Source organism: Trachurus japonicus, chromosome 15, assembly GCF_045865225.1.
Source record: "Trachurus japonicus isolate A0001 chromosome 15, Traja_1.0".
Classification (NCBI taxonomy): Eukaryota; Metazoa; Chordata; class Actinopteri; order Carangiformes; family Carangidae; genus Trachurus; species Trachurus japonicus.
In genome coordinates, this window is record NC_140921.1 from 11,553,450 (window position 1) to 11,569,395 (window position 15,946).

At 43.2% G+C, this 15,946-nt stretch overlaps 3 protein-coding genes across 4 annotated transcripts in view; 1 reads left to right on the forward strand and 2 right to left on the reverse strand.

Annotated features, from left to right (window-relative positions):
* The window catches only part of camkmt (calmodulin-lysine N-methyltransferase), a 99,787-nt gene extending 98,864 nt beyond the window's left edge, over nt 1-923 (reverse strand). For both annotated transcript variants that reach the window (XM_085799585.1, XM_085799586.1), the window contains exon 1: nt 549-923. In XM_085799585.1, coding sequence (XP_085655711.1) covers nt 549-710 — 162 coding nt within the window. In that variant the 5' untranslated portion in view covers nt 711-923. The remainder of the gene's footprint in view (nt 1-548) is intronic.
* Nucleotides 924-1,182: 259 nt separating this feature from the next.
* On the forward strand, nt 1,183-8,803 carry prepl (prolyl endopeptidase like). Its single transcript, XM_085799583.1, has 15 exons — nt 1,183-1,603; nt 2,442-2,570; nt 2,712-2,778; nt 2,921-3,101; nt 3,206-3,294; nt 3,395-3,521; nt 3,599-3,815; nt 4,004-4,195; nt 4,345-4,557; nt 4,822-4,997; nt 5,660-5,876; nt 5,989-6,138; nt 6,589-6,715; nt 7,786-7,874; nt 8,075-8,803. The coding sequence occupies exons 1-15, from the start codon at nt 1,457-1,459 to the stop codon at nt 8,150-8,152; spliced, it is 2,199 nt and encodes a 732-aa protein (XP_085655709.1). The 5' UTR covers nt 1,183-1,456; the 3' UTR covers nt 8,153-8,803.
* slc3a1 (solute carrier family 3 member 1) lies at nt 8,240-15,170 on the reverse strand. Its single transcript, XM_085799584.1, has 10 exons — nt 14,664-15,170; nt 13,583-13,762; nt 13,335-13,480; nt 13,049-13,174; nt 12,460-12,579; nt 9,963-10,087; nt 9,601-9,802; nt 9,260-9,442; nt 8,877-9,002; nt 8,240-8,788 (listed from the first exon to the last, which is right to left on the reverse strand). The coding sequence occupies exons 1-10, from the start codon at nt 15,094-15,096 to the stop codon at nt 8,357-8,359; spliced, it is 2,073 nt and encodes a 690-aa protein (XP_085655710.1). The 5' UTR covers nt 15,097-15,170; the 3' UTR covers nt 8,240-8,356.
* Nucleotides 15,171-15,946: the final 776 nt, after the last annotated feature.

Below are 15,946 nucleotides of genomic sequence, written 5' to 3' on the forward strand. Positions count from 1 at the left end.
GGGAGAGATGGATTACAACTGGTGACAAGTTCTCCACTGTACTAGAGTTATAGCATAAGTTATGAGATATGCTATTATTAGACTAGGACTAAATCTTTGGTGATCTACAATACATTATACAATTGTAGCCTATGTATGGACATTGACAAAGTTAGGGAGAAAACATGACAGACATGACTTGTATTCCTTTATGTTCACATACTGTAGCTAATGATAAAGAACCAATGATATTGCAAAAACCTTAATTTACCTCCTTCTATTGATTTTTTTTTCTTCACATATCTGTTGTAAGTACTTTAAGGTAAATATAGGCTACGAATTAAAAACTGTGACCCACACTGCACAATAAAGAGAGCATGAACTACACGTTGAGTTCTGGTGTGTGCTGTGAGAATGAAAGACTCTAGGGGAAACACAACATCCAAAGATGTCCAATGACTGATTTCCCGCTAAACATTTAAGATATTTTCAAAAATGTGTGCGAATATAGCCTAAAGAAAAATCTCAAAGCAGGAGAAACGCCTGTGTCTGTGTTGCTTGTACAGTACCTGTCGTAGCAGAGTCCACCTGGCCCGGGCGACATCAGTAGCATCACCGGTCCCAGGTGGGGAGGTGGGGGAATCAGCTGCGCAGGTGTCGTTATTAATATCTTTCCTCAAAGGCGAAGCCGGCTCGGTTTTCCCTGCAACACCGGTGGAGTCCCTGTCCATTTTTTTTAATCTTCGGAGTTACCGGACGGAAATAAGTCTGTAAAAAACAAATGTCCCGGCTGCAGAGCTGTCACAGTTATCGGTAGCAACGTGGCGATAGAAAAATAAGGCTTTCCCCCCCCTCTAAACTACACCGACGAAAAAATGCTCACAGATATTGCTTGACTGTAATCACCTGTTACACCCACAATGGATGCATGCTACTTCCGTACACTCTGGGCAGTCAAGACATTACAATGGATTCTAGAAGGGACGATATTCAGCGGCGGCGTTCGATTCTCATTGTTACCTCATAGTCGCCACGAGAAATGTTCCAACAACGATTCTATTTTTGCTCTTTTCCACCTAATACGTCAAGACCTTGTAATAAAGTGCAAAAACATTTATCCGTCATTTTTTTCAGTTCCTATTTGGCTGCTCCACATGCCTGAATTTGATTGCTTTAGTCTGGCAGTGCTCGCTACGTCAACCACACAGCGGGTTTTATTTATTAAATGATGCACGTGCGTAGAATTTGCTCGCTGCTGTTGCTGTCAACGTTTTACTAGCGTCTGTGATTAATTCAGATAATATAATAATCTTACAAGTCCAAACACCAATGGTTATTCGCTGTGTGAAACGTGTTTACAGTCGTAGATGAGATGAGACCGAGCGGTATCTGGTGGTGACAGTTAGCTCAGCTGCTTAAACCACATAAACACAGCTATTATCAGTTAATTTAGCTGATTGACAGTTATATCTCTGTAATGGCCGTCGCTTCCTGTTTGCTCCGGTTACCGGCTTGTCTCGTCTCACCGCTTCGGCCACGACTGCGGGAGCTCCCCGGTTATAAACAACGGATAGCCTGGCTCTCCTACTTCTCCGTCCACCACCACCACCGCTGTTATATGACGGTAAGGGTGTCAAAAGGTGCTGCTGCTGAGTTTACTCACCTTAGACGTGGTGTAAGGTTACTACTGGCTGTTAAGATAATCTCGTCGATAACGTCATGTCATTCATTATTTAAGAACACGGTGTCTTTTCACCAGGCTGACAAATCGTGTCTTGTAGTGAGCCACCGATAAGGGCATAGGGCTGAAAAATGAGCCTCTTGTTGGGATGTGGCTCAATGAGCTAACAGGGAATAAACTTACAGGGATATCCTGCCTCCAACTGTTTTTCCCCCACCAGCCAGGCAAGATCAGAGTGATTAAAAATGTCTGAAGTCAAGGGAAATGATGCAAACAGGAATTGTGGCTCTTGTCATAATATTTTCTGACACAGCCTCAAAGCAGAGTACAGTATTCCTCCTGCTACATAGCTGGCAAATGGGGGGTTAATAAGTAATTATTTAGGAAGGTGTGCAAAGTTTTGTGCACAATTTTTGTAGCGTTTAAGCTCAAAGCAACAGTGAAATACTGTACTAATACTACAACTATTCTATTGTTATCTAACAACATGGATCACCTTTATATCATTTTCTTCCACACTGAAGTAAATTTGAGAAATGAGCAATGTCTCTATGTCTCTCTGTATTCCAGATATAAAAACTTCTTCACTTATTAGATAGTTGTTTTTTTTCTGGCATTGCTGAAATACTAGTGAAAAAACATATACACGCTAATTCATAGTGTGGTTTACAAGCTATTCAGAGTTGTTCTACAGTTATTCAGTTATGGCCTTTACAATTGGAGCTTATACTTGTAATCTTGTGAAAGTCTTTCCATCATTTATAAAGCACTTGCATTTCAGGACACTCCAGACTCATCATATGATCAGCTCAGCTCTGGACTTGAGAGGTACAAGGACTTGCAGAGGTATTTTTACAGGAGACTGAAGGCAGCATACCAAAGGTTTTCCAACATACCTGATTACTCAGTGGTAAGGTTTCAGATTTGAAACAACTCATTAATATTATTTGTATTATGTATTTTTGATAGAAATCCAGTATGATACATAACCCTTGTGTCATTATATTCATCCTATTTATGTCAGAAACTCAAGGTCTTTCTTTTGTCACAGGTCTGTGGCCATCATCACGTGTACTTCATTGAACACGATGGCATCTACAGAATGGACAAAAGACAGAGTAAGGAAAAAACAAGAATGAAGCCTAACAACAGATGTTAACTACTACATGGCTTTTCCCATCACAGCCCTAATTCATGTCTGCATCTACAACTGACATCCCCACTATGGTGAATGACTCAGTTTCCTCTCCTCATTTGCAGGAGACCTGGAGCCAGAGCAGGTGCTAAATCTGGGACAAGTCTCTGGAGGAGAGGAGGAGTCAGGACTTATAAATGGAGAGAAACAGCAGAGGTTTCAGTGGAGTGTCCAGAGAATACGTTTGTCCCCACAGGAAAAGCATCTTGCTGCCACACTAAAAGGGAATCACAGAGAAGAGCCAAGGTGAATCAGAGTACAGTTAAGCTATTATTATGATTATTTTACAGCATTTTTTTTCTTGTAAAGTTTCAAAATAAAGAATAAATGGTTGTGCTATCACAATCCAGGTGTGTGATTGTGAGACTTGAAAGAAAGATTTCCCCTCCCTTGGATCACCCACACATTATTCTCACCCTGGACAAAGTCTTCACCTTTGGTATGTTTTGAATTGTTTGCACATGTAAAAGAAAAAGCTCGTTGGTAATAATGCATTGGCTAAAATAAAAGTATGTTTTTTTCTGTCTGTATGTGAACAGAATGGGCCACAGATGAGACCCTTTTTTACACCACTCTGGAGGGTCTGTGTTGCAGCAGAGTGTTTCGTCTGGACCTGACCTCCGGTGGAAGCAGAATAACGTCTGTGTATGAGGAAACGCGGCCCGAGTAAGTGCAAGTAATGTGACATCTGAGCTGCCTCTGCTCCCACACCACCTCCTAATTGAAACACCACGTTTCCCCAGTGTGTTTGTGGAGGTTGCCCTCTCCAGAGACCGACAGATACTGAGCATCAACTGCAGCAGCAGGACCAGTTCAGAGGTGCTACTAATTGACACAACAACAACCCATTTAGAGCCTGTTCTGGTTCAGCCACGGCAGCAGGACCTACTGTACCACACTGAGCACTGGAGGGGGTGGATGATCATACTGGCTAACACAGGGCCTGGACAGGAATATCAGGTAGTTTCTATAATGCATTCATAAGCACAACCTTTTTACAGGCTGCATACAGTACATTTAACATATTTTACAGTTATAATTGAGAAGTCTGTGCCCAGTGAATATTTTCTATCGACATAATGTGACATCTTCTTGTTATTTTTTTAATTTCTCAAGTGAAGACATTTATCTTTCTGTATGTTCACCAGGTGGTACAAGCTCCTTTATCTGAGCCCTCCATGGTCTCCTGGGTGCCATTGTTTACCCCTGGCCCTGGCAATGTTGTCAAAGACATGGATGTGGTTGCAGACCACTGTGTGTTGTCTACAAGAACACCAGCCAATGAACTTTCTCTGACTGTAGTCCCATTGAGCCATCCCAAGAAATCATACACTGTGCAGGTCTGTTTGTCAGAAAACCCCTCCTCCTTGTGTCATTTACCGACCTCCTTGCTCATTTGCATGCATATTTTTTCTTATTATTGTTTTTACTGTACCTTGCTTTTATATATCCATCTCTTACCTCTCATATTCCTATGCTTATTCCAAAGCTCCCCTCCTGGGCTCGTTTCATTGAAACCAAGAAACCGGGCCTGGCAGACCAAAGCAAAGTGTTTGAATTCCTGATCTCATCTCCAGTCCACCCACCGGTGCCCTACTGTCTGTACCCCGAGGACGGGCTTCTTTTATCAGACACTGAAGATCGTCGGTCCCCAGAGAAGCAGGGCAATTACACCACCACACACTTGGAGGCCTGCAGCCAAGTGAGAGCACTTGACATATAAGACACATGCGCGCACACACACTGACACAGTATCAGCAGCAGAGAGGTAAAGATTTTGTATCAAGACTCAAGTGTCCACTGATACAGCTCTTTGGTAACAGCTATAATGGTAATAGTTCAGACTCTGCCATGCATCTCATACACCTGTACACACTTTCAGTGCAGCTAACATATAAAGCAGCCAGGGACGTGTTGCAGAGCTTAGTAGCGTCTGCCCATCACAGTCTCTGTCTTTCCTCTGAAGGATGGTACCCTGGTGCCAATAACACTGTTTCATGCATTACCTGCGGAGGGTTTGAAGCAGGTGCCACTGTTGGCCCATGTCTACGGAGCTTATGGCAGAGATCTCACCATGGAGTTCTCACCAGAGAAAAGGCTTCTGCTGGAGCAGGGATGGGTTCTAGCCTACTGCCACATCAGGTATCTTATCACCTCTCCAGCAGCCTAACACCGCATCCTGACATACAGCCAGTGAGCGAACCGGCGGGAAAGTGTCCTGATATGCAGCGTGACGATTTTATCGCAAGTATATTGTATTGGTTCAGAATCCAAACCAATCAAATTATTGAGGGATGTACTTTTAGATTCTTGACATTTCCTTGACGTTGCCGTTTTTGACATCTTGGAGTTTTTTTGGGTTCTTTTTAAATTTCAATGCAATTCTCTCATATTCTCCTCTCTCTGCTAACTAGCTTGTCAACAGGAAGCAGGGTGTACTTTTCAACCAATAAGAAGTGTTTAGGGGTGGGACACGGCCGCAAAATGTTGTCCAGATCAAGTTTTTCAGGGTTGGGCAACATCGCTGGACAGAGCGATGTCGCTCGTGGCATGTCAGGACAGGCTAATTGAAAGTACTTTTTCTCGCTTGCGCCACTGCATGTCAGGATGGGGTGTAAAACTTATTTGATAGGCTCAGCATTTTATTTGCTGAGGAGAGACATGCTTCATTTAAGTAGTATTGATTGTTGTATTGATGTTGCAGCAGGAAATGGTTTGCGAGGGTTAATTAAGTTTGGAATTAAAACTTTTGTTATGAGCATTACAGTGAATCCATCTTTTATCTTTATATTTACACTTCCCAGAGGTGGAGGAGAGCGGGGTCTGTCCTGGCACAGACAAGCCCGTGAAGAAGGGAAGGAGAAAGGAGTGGAGGACCTTCAAGCCTGTCTCCAACACCTCTTCTCTTTAGGAGTGTCCTCTCCTCCCTTTACTGGCCTTACAGCCTGCAGTGCTGGGGCTGTGCCAGTGGGAGCACTGTGCAACAGACAGCCACAGTTGATGCGGGCTGTCACACTGCAAGTAAGATATTACAGTCACTGCAGATTATATATGAAGAGAGAGCAATACAGAGTCTCGTGCTCCATCACATGAGTTGCAACACATCCCAAGTCATTTATTTTCCTGTTTGCAGGCTCCTTTCCTGGATGTGCTGGGAACAATGGAGAATCCTAGTCTGCCTCTAACTCTGGAGGATAGAGAGGAATGGGGGGATCCTGTGGGGAACCCCAATCACAGACTCAGCATCTCCTCCTACTGTCCCCTTCACAACATTACTCCGCAGGTATGGAGGGAAAGCTGTAGCTTTAACTCTTCATGCACTGGTTTTAGAGAACTGTGCCATCCTTACTGTGTTACCATCCATACCCATGATTCCCCCTGTTCAGTTTGCTGTGTACTTTTCAGATGGTAGATAACATACAGTTTATTCAGACTATGTTGAAAACCCACTTTAAATTCCCATGGCCCATATTTTGGTCCTGAGCCAGAATAAGAATAGCACAGGGTCAACTAGTGGTTCTCAGGCTTTCTCTGAAATCTGTCCAACAAAAGACCAGAAGCTCTGCCTGTGCGTCAGCTCACTGAAAAATATATCTTAGGCCTTTGAAATCATGATTTAGGGGACACTGGGGATCATTAATTACTAATGACTTTTGCTAAGCAGTGTAATAAAACTAGGTTATCTAACATGTGTGTATGTGTGTGTTTGTGTACTTGTGCTTGTGTGAGAAAGACCTACCCATCGATGCTGCTGACCGCTTACAGAAGTGATGCCAGGGTCCCTTTGGCAGGTGTCCTCAAATACACTGAGCAGCTAAAGAAAGCCGTCTCTACACACCTCACCATGAATCCAGAGCCTGGTACGTGCCCACATGCACTTTCTCATATTATCACAACAGTTTAATCCTTTCTTGATCATGTAGATTCTCACATGTGCACCCATGCATGTCAGTGTGCTGATGTGTGCTTCAGTACACATTTCCATGGGTGTGTGTGTGTTTGTGGAAACATTCCAGCGTAGTTTTCTTTCCGCTTGTTCCACATTCTTTAAGATGTAATTTCTGCATCATCAGAGGTTTTAATAGTTCAGGGTCAACTCCCAGTAGTAGTGTCAGTGTGCATGTCTTGAGAGGCAGCAGTAACAGATGTATAGCTGTCTGCCTGGGGAAAGTGCTATCACAATTTTAAGTTCATGACCAAAGTATAGCATAGGTCACCTTGTAGTACAGCATGTGTGTCTGAGTGTGTGTCAGCTAATTGCTCTCATTTCCCTGTAGATGGGCTCTTTCTCCCTCTCACTCATAATCTGCCTTCACCACATTGGTGGTACTCCTCTTTACACCCCTCTCTCTCTCACACACACACACACTGCCTCCGCTCGTCTTGTTTCAAATGCACACATTATCTCTCTCTTTCACCCTCTCTCACTTTTCTGTTGTTCATACACACAGACACCAGGCAGCTTAAGTGTCTCTGTGTGTGTGTATGTGTGTATATGTCTCCCTAATCTGTCTTTCTCTGTTCTCCCGAGTCTTTGATAAAGTGCTGATGGCATAGACACATGCAGGCGGGTGGGCAGGCCCATTAGCATGGTAAAGAGATAGTGTATCAGAGCAAGAGATTAGACACCACAGACTGGGAGCTGTCAAGGTCAAGACCGTACTTGTGAAACAGCCAGTACCACAGAGACAGTGAGGGGGGGATAATACGGAGGAGGTAGAGAGGAGGGAGGGCAATATCAGATGGGAGCGAGAATGAATGAAAGCAGAATAAAGCCAGAGTCGGAAGAGAGAGAGAGAGAAAGATAAGATTTGGGGCAACTGGACACAGAGAGAGGGGGAACAGAGAAAGTGGGTGTACAATATTAGAGATCTTCTTCTCCCCCACTCTCCCTTTGACCTCTGTCTCTCTTCCCTCTTATGTCTTTTAGAATATAAAGCAATACCAAACATTGTTCTGAATATCCAACCTGGAGCAAATCACCACGGGCCAGAAGACTTGGAGGGGGTGCTGGAGGAGGTAATATACTCTTAAAAGGATCTGTAACTCTGTCAAATTTGAGCTTTTCACATTTGAGAAAGTAATTTTGCTTGTCATCAGCACATCCAGGCTCTTTAGTGTGCGCTCACCTCATTTCACTCACCTTCAAATAAAGACATTAGGTAATGGGAACAGACTAAGAAATTTGATCTCTGTCTTTTTTTTTTTCCTCAACACAGGAAGCCTTGAACATCGCATTTCTACACACAGAGCTGGGTCTGAATCCTGCTCGGCCTCAGCGCAAGAGGAAGAGATAGCAAAGAAGCAGTCCAACAGCACTGATCTAAATGTACCATCACAGTCACAATGGCCCCAGTGGAAGAGAAGACAACATCAACAGGAAATAGATCTGCAATGGTCCTCTTTATTAGATGACAGCAATCCCTGACAGAGGACATTCAGAAGAACAATCGTTTTGCTCCTATGACACTGTAATGACTGGATACCACTGATGGTCCATATTAGCACTTATAAAGTATGTCCAAGGCCCCCAAGTAGCAAGCCTTCTCAGAGACGTAGCACTGTTGCTGGTGGTCGGGATTAAACCGAGTGTGGGTGGAGTACTGCATCACCAAACCCTCCCCTGCTTCTGTCTGGATATGAGACTTTTGCATCACCTTGCCATCGTTGGCTGGGTTTGTGCTCATCAGCACCTTCAGCTGGTCTGGTAACTCACTGATGGAGGAGAGATCTGTGACGGCGGATTCGTGGCCAAAGTTGAGCACTATGAGGAAAGCTCGGTTTAGCCCATCGAGCTCTCTGAGGTAAGAGAAGATACTGGCGTCAGAGTGGATGTAGCAGAACCATCCACGGTGAAGAGGGAGCTCTGACTGACGCAGCGTGTTGAGGAAACGGTACTGAGCCAGAACAGAACTGTCATCTTTCTTCTGGACCTAGAAGACAAAGAGCAGCAAGAGGATGTGTGATGTGAAATGAGATCAACACAAAGTAACCTCTCCATCTCTAAAAAGAGTTACGTACCTCCACGTTAACACTTTTGTAGTCTGGGTGTACAGGCAGCCAGGTGCTGTTGGTTTTGTTGTTGAAGCCTGCGTTCATGTCACCACTCCACTGCATTGGAGATCGCTGAGGGTCCCGACTGGCGCTCTGCAGTGAAACAACATGAATGATTTTGGCATTTCAGCTTCTTCTGACAGAGTGCGTTTAGACTTTAATGCACTTTAATGTATGTATATTCAGTAACCAATTTATTGGTTACACCAAGATAAATCTGATGTAGTCTGAAAATCAACAAACTGACAATAAACACTACCTCATGAAGGTATATACAGGTATGCACCATTTTTTTCAATCTAGGCCCCAGTGTCACTGTCATGTTTACAGTATTGAAATACAGTACTGACTGAATTGTATTTGCCAGCAGGGTCCTGTATCTGACTGTCTGTGACATTAATGTTCTCCATGCCGATCTCCTCGCCATAGTAGGTGGTGGGCGTGCCTGGAAGGGTCAGCAGCAGCATGTTGATGACGCGAATATAGTCCTGACCAGCACTGGAGGCAATTCGAGGCTTGTCATGGTTTCCAACCTGGTGACAGCAGCAGTTAGAGAAATACAAGAGATAGTGGAGAGGTGAGTAAGATGATGTCAAAGGGAGGATGAAAATGGTTGGAGGGTCAGGGAAGCAAAGGCTGAAGTTGAAAAGTGAGGGAGAAGCCTGAGACTGGAGGAGATGGGGAGACTCACCACCCAGTTGGGCCACTGTCCCCTTGGCATGTTGGCCATCCAGAGGTGGATCAGATGTTGAACCCATGCGCCACTGGTGTTTTGAGGCAGGTCCAGCAGGTAAAAGTTGAAGGGAAAGTCACTTTCCTTAACCAGCGGGGTGCCGTAGTACATCATGGTCTTGTCCACCTCGTGGTAATCGTACGACTCTGTCACCATGAACCTGGAGTGCAGCAAGAACTTATATTATGTATGAAAACATGCAAACTGATCCTAAGCCAAGTTTGGCAGCATATTTCTTTGAGGCATTATGTGTAGTGGTGAATTAAGAAGAACATTATCAGTCTCAGTGATGAACCTACAGTAACATTACTGTGTAATACCTGTATCTGCCAGGCTCACGGCTGTAGGTGTCCATCACTGCCCTCCAGTCCCTCAGCAGGTCATGCAACCCCAGCTGGCTGGTGGTGTAGTCGTGGTGAAGGTCCCACTCTGAAGTTACAGACTCCTGGAGTTAAGTGGATATGAAGAAACATGAGGTAATGCAACTATTACTGGCTCTCTGGCCTGCTGGGCTGTCAGCTTAAGTGCTACAGTCAGATTTTACATTTAGCTAACACAGGAGACTAGTGGTTCATTTATAGTAAAGATTCCTCCCTGAGATCATCACCTCCAGTGCATTAGCAGAGCTCAATGGTATTTTTCTCTGCCCACTGAGAGTTAGGAGAGGCTGGCTGTAAATGTATTCCTTTGTAAAGCCAAATTACAGGATGCAGTGACAGGGCAGGTGGTTGAAAATGAGTAGAAAGCGGATAGATAGAGTGGAGGCTAAGTGATAAAACACTTTGGGCTCAGTAAACGGGGATACAGAGGAATGTCAAAAAAATGTTTAGTGCTAATTTTATTGATGCACTGTTGGTTGTAACAATCTTTAAAAAAAAAAAAAAAAAACAGGGAAATATATCTACAATGTTATATACCTATGGGGAATTTTGACCTTATGCAACCAAACACAAGTGCTAAGAACTAGGTTAACCAGCTCAGGACACAGGGACAACACATTAAATCCACTCTAAATCTATTCATGGACATTGTTTAAGAGGCAGCAGTACAATCCACTGAACTAACATGCCATCACAGGCAGCTGCCAGTAAAGTCGGTCTTGATTTAAAGCTACAATTGGCGGACAAACCACTAAAGCAATAATAACAGAGATTGTGGCTGAGCTATGATTGGCTGAATCATACAAACCTGTGGTTAAAAAAACCCCAATACACATATAAATGTGACTGTAACAATGATGTGCCTCTATAGTTTGTAAATATATACATAAACATCTCCATGTGGGGCCTAAAAGTGATGTATTCTGCTGCAACATCACCATAAAGCACAGCTTTGTGTGGCTTATTGCTTAAAAATGAGTAGAGGGTCAATTTGGGTGCTGCAGCAGTGAATATACCTCTCAGTCAACAGTAAGTAGATGTCTCAGTATTATAGTGTTATTCTGCAGTGGTAAGTAAATCCCAGTGACTTGCTAATCCACCCAAAAATGCCTCTTTTCTACTAATCTTTCCTCTGTGAGAAATAACTTCAGTCTCTATGGAACAAAAAGTCTTTCTTAGTGAGCTTAACTCTGCATGAATTGTGACCTCCTCTGAATTCCAAGACCAGTGTTTTTTCTCCAGAGGAGCACTGGGTGACCTGGCATTCAAACCACAGATAAATGATGAACGATGCATCACGTACAGTGAGGACTCTCCCACTCAGCTCTTGATTGTGTTTGTTCTACTAGCTCCACCAGAAAGCACTGCTTCACCAGAGCGGCTTCTGCCCACAATGTTGCTTTTATCCCTCAGATTGTTAACATCTGGACTCTGACATCTCACACGTTACATAACTCAATAAAATCATATTAATTATATAACTGAGCGTTAGAGCTGAGATTGTTAACTCAACTGAACTTTGATCCCCCAAGCTCAGAGAAAGAAGAGCTGCAGCAAAACTTAATGTCCTTCGAGCTTGCACCCTAAAAAATGAAACACAAATACCTGACTGACCAAGGAGACCTTCTGAATATTAAGAACATTTATACTATTGAAAATTTAACTTTAAAAAGTAGTCAAACTATACAGCTCTTGACCATCACAATGAAGCAACCAAGGATAATGGTACCAGAGTATCGAAAGATTGAAGAAGCAAAGAATAAAAAGCTAAATTTATAATAAAAAGTTGACTCTCTCCCTCAAAAATCTTGTCTCACTACACACTTTCTTAATGTCAGTTTTTCCAAAATGAAACCTGCAACTATAGGATTCAAGAATATCAGCAGCTGTCATTCACTGAAATGACATCTGAGCTGCATCCTAGCATTAGAAGAAGTCAAATAGATATGGTAGTAGAGTGATACACCTGGAAAGTCTATAACTAGGGATCCACTGATTGAATTCCTTTTATTGTCATTCATACCAAGGTATAAACGAAATTTAAAATGCAAACCTCCATGTGGTTAAAAACATCAATGAAGATAAAAAAGACATACACACAATCAACAACAATAAGACAGTAAAATTCAATATTGCACAGTTCCTAAAGTGCAGCAGTCAATTTATAGAGTGCAGTCAGTGTTGTCAGTGTGGGAGCATGTGGCAGTCTATGTGCAAGAGTTCAGTTGCCTGATGGCACTGGGGTAGAAGCTGTTGGTCAGTCTGATGACTGATCCACCTCAACGAGCAGATCAGACGGACCGTACCATGTTTGTCAGTCACGTCAAGCCAATTGTGAGGACAAAGAGCTGCTATGGGACTAAGCTGGCAGACAGTACATCCTGTCCCAACCAGAGACATACAATAAATAGTACTGAACTGAAGAGGGGACACTCACCGGTGGCTTGTTTGGGTCGACCTGTGGTTCATCCCTCAAGTGTGCGGCCTCCAGGATGTGCTTCACCGCATCCATCCTGAACCCATCCACTCCTTTGTTCAGCCAGAAATGAATAATATCCTGAAATAAAATAATAAATATAAATTCATTAAAAACACAATACGATGTCTACATTATGAATCAGAGAATGTGAGCTACTCCTTAGCAGTAAAGTGTCGTTGATTTTTGTAAAATTGATGTATTTTCCACTCATTTCCACAAGCCGCTCATTCAACAACAACAAAAGGACGATTGAGCATTAAAATGCAGAATAACAAACAAGTAGAGCTTCCTGTTCCTTCTGTTGTACTTTGTGCTGTGTTTAACATCCGTTAAAAACACAAGGATTAACAGGTCTAAGTTAATGTGTAACCAGTTATAGCCATCCCACATTACTGCTGTGGTACAAAACAGATGAGGACAACAGTAACATGGATCTCAGTGTGACATACAACATGTGAGTCACTGGAAAAACAAGCATTGTTAGAGCTGAGTCAGTAGCAGAGGTAATGTATGCGAGGAAGAGCAGTGTGCGGTCATGTAATCTCACAGTGATCTCTTGGCGGACGTGTGGGTTTCTGAAGTTCAGGTCTGGTTGCTCCTTGAGGAACTGGTGCAGGTAACATTGTCTTCTGACTTCATCATAGGTCCATGACGAGTTCCCAAAAATACTCACCTGAGAGACAGGACGGGGGAAACAGAGATGCCATTAACTGACAATGAGGTCTGGACTTTTTCAGCATCTCTCCAGACTAATTAACCTTTTTGCTGATTCCAATACATCATGCCCAGACAGATAGAGGGTCAATGAAAATAGATGCAATGTAAATACCAACCCAATTATTAGGTCTTGGTGCAGTTTCATTGCAGTCGGCCCAGATGTAGTAATCCTCGTAGTGGGGATCTCTCACCCGGCTCAAGTTAAACCAGCGATGTTTGTCACTGGTGTGATTGGGAATGAAATCCATGATCAGCTTCAAACCTGGTGGAAACAAAGATTAGTATCGGTTAAAGACGGCCACACCGCCATCAAGTTAAACCCTTCTCCCATCACCCTCCACCAAATACTTTAAAAAGTAAAGACCTCTGTTGTGCATCTCAGCCAGGAGCTCTTCAAAGTCGTGCATGGTTCCAAAGAGGGGGTCGATGGCCCGGAAATCCTCCACATCATAGCCAAAGTCTTTCATGGGAGAGCGGTAGAAAGGACTGATCCAAACTGACTTGATGTTCAGGTACTGGAAGTGATCCAGCTGTTCCTGAATTCCTGCCAGAGCAACACCACAGTGATGAACACTAGATACTGAAATACACAGTCCCAATAATAACCTCACAGGCAAACAATAAAAACCTGTTAATACTCAACACTGGAGTCAATGTGGCTTTATAAGTTATAAAAAAAAATAAACAAAGAGAAAATGAAAATCTGAGAATTTTCTTAAATACTGAAAAGCTGTGATGCACCTTTAAGTTATAAGATAGCACTGTCAATCCATTCTCAAAGCACAGTGTTGCATTGTATCATTCACAAACCAATGGTTGCCAAGTTGGCAACAACAAAGAACTTCTAAATATAACCTGTACTGAATTTTATGTTTTTATGGGTGTGATCTGAGGAGGCAGAGCTGAACTTCAACCCAAAACTTCACAGGGGCCCTGTAGCATTGTGTAGTTACAAGTTTAAGTTTTCCCACACAGAATTACTGTTGTAAAAATGCAAGAGTATCAGCATCAAAAATTATATAAGTAGCCTAGATTTCACTGAATACTATTTATAATCACTGATGCATCCATTCACCCAGGCCTAATCTTAAACACTTTATTGCTGGTCATATAATTGACTCTAGTAACACATCATAAGGTTTTGTTGCTTAGATTTGTATTTATAATGTAAATATTTAAAGTCAAGTTAAACAGAATAAAAATTGATCATTTCCAAAGTTTAAAGTTTTTAAACTGTTTTGAATTTACACAAAACATCTGTAAATGTAGCCTACTTACTCTCCATCACTGAAAAATAGGCAACCACATCAACATTAAAAGCCTACCTGAAGAAACATAGTAGGAGTAGACTCATTGGGAATATTGTTAACAACAAATACCTTAGACTACCAAATATATACAGTAGACAAAGTGTTTGATTAAACACAGCGGTGCGACCATCTCACCTTTGAGGTCTCCGACCCCATCACCGTCCGAGTCCTTGAAGGAGCGGGGGTAGACCTGGTAGACCGGGGAGCTCTGCCACCAGCTCAGGCACCGCGGAGACAGAGCGATCACCGTGGCGGTGAGCGCCACCAGCGCCAGGGTGCAGGCCATCGTCAGCCAGAACAGGACCTCCCGGGGGACTCGGTACCGGGCCTGGGAGGAGTACAGCAGCAGCACCTCCTTGGGCATCCCGGCGTACGGTTTCAGCTGCGTGTACTCATCCGCCGCGTCCGAGTCCAGCGCCACCGCCACCGCCTCGCAGTCCCGATGTTTCTCCCCAGGGTTGGTGCTGATGCTCTCGGCCACCGGACCCTCATCCTCCAGGTCCTGAAACGCCGGGTTGCGGGTGCCCTCCTGCAGCTCCAGGCTGCCGGAGCGACTCTTTAAATGCATGTCAAGTTTTTAACAACAACAAAAAAATGCTTAAGACAACCCGTCCTGGTCTGGCTGCTCTTCACAAGGACTGTGGGACTAAATGAGGGAGCATAAGGTAATTTAACTGCTCTGAGAGGGTCATAGTACACACAGAGAGACACACACTTCCTTTATCTCCCTCTCCCTCACACACACACATGGTGCCACCTGTGGAATGTGGGAGAGTGGAGAGCTGGATGGGAAAGGTTAGAGATTAGCTTTTTCTTTTTTGTTGCAGTCTGCTGGGAGGACTGACTTCATGCTCTTTACTACTCTTGTCCCACTTTCTGAGTCACAGAGTTCACAGGTTCCAATAAATGTCTTTTTTTAAATGGTTGATTTGATCATTTAAGCTATTAAATCAAATTATGTCGATCAATGCAAAACTTAAAATGGTTAAAAATGTGGAGAGACCAATGCAGTAAATGTGAAATGTTGGAGTAAGAGCTGCTTCATCACTGATTAAGGTTTCACACTGTGTAATACATCACTAGGACTGCAGTTATACATGTCAGTGTGGCATTAAAAAAGGGTTTTTATTACTGAAGAATCCTTTTGGGTGAGAGGTGAAACATCCAATTGCCTTCACATAATGATACCTGGAGGACTGAGAGGCTTCACAGAAAAAGGTTTTTGTTTTTTCAGTGAGTAAATGGCAAAAGTTAAATCATTCAATAGTAGTTGTAAATGTTACTATGCCATTTATAAATGGCTTTTGGTCCAGAAAGAAAGGAAAAGGCAATGCTGGAGCAACACAGTTGTTCTAATTACCAGCTTGTGACTGATCATTTATCACCAAATTCCACCAGTTATGAAGAACAGAGTTTTT

What these genes read in the sequence shown, in the direction of transcription:
- prepl (XM_085799583.1), top strand. Translation starts at nt 1,457, where the DNA reads ATGGCCGTCGCTTCCTGTTTGCTCCGGTTACCGGCTTGTCTCGTCTCA. An exon ending in AGAAATCATACACTGTGCAG is followed by an intron (nt 4,196 to 4,344) that starts GTCTGTTTGTCA and finishes CTTATTCCAAAG; the next exon opens with CTCCCCTCCTGGGCTCGTTT. An exon ending in ACTTGGAGGCCTGCAGCCAA is followed by an intron (nt 4,558 to 4,821) that starts GTGAGAGCACTT and finishes TTTCCTCTGAAG; the next exon opens with GATGGTACCCTGGTGCCAAT.
- slc3a1 (XM_085799584.1), bottom strand. Translation starts at nt 15,096, where the DNA reads ATGCATTTAAAGAGTCGCTCCGGCAGCCTGGAGCTGCAGGAGGGCACC. An exon ending in TGGGGTCGGAGACCTCAAAG is followed by an intron (nt 13,763 to 14,663) that starts GTGAGATGGTCG and finishes TTGCTCTGGCAG; the next exon opens with GAATTCAGGAACAGCTGGAT. An exon ending in CTGCTGGCAAATACAATTCA is followed by an intron (nt 9,003 to 9,259) that starts GTCAGTACTGTA and finishes GTTTCACTGCAG; the next exon opens with AGCGCCAGTCGGGACCCTCA.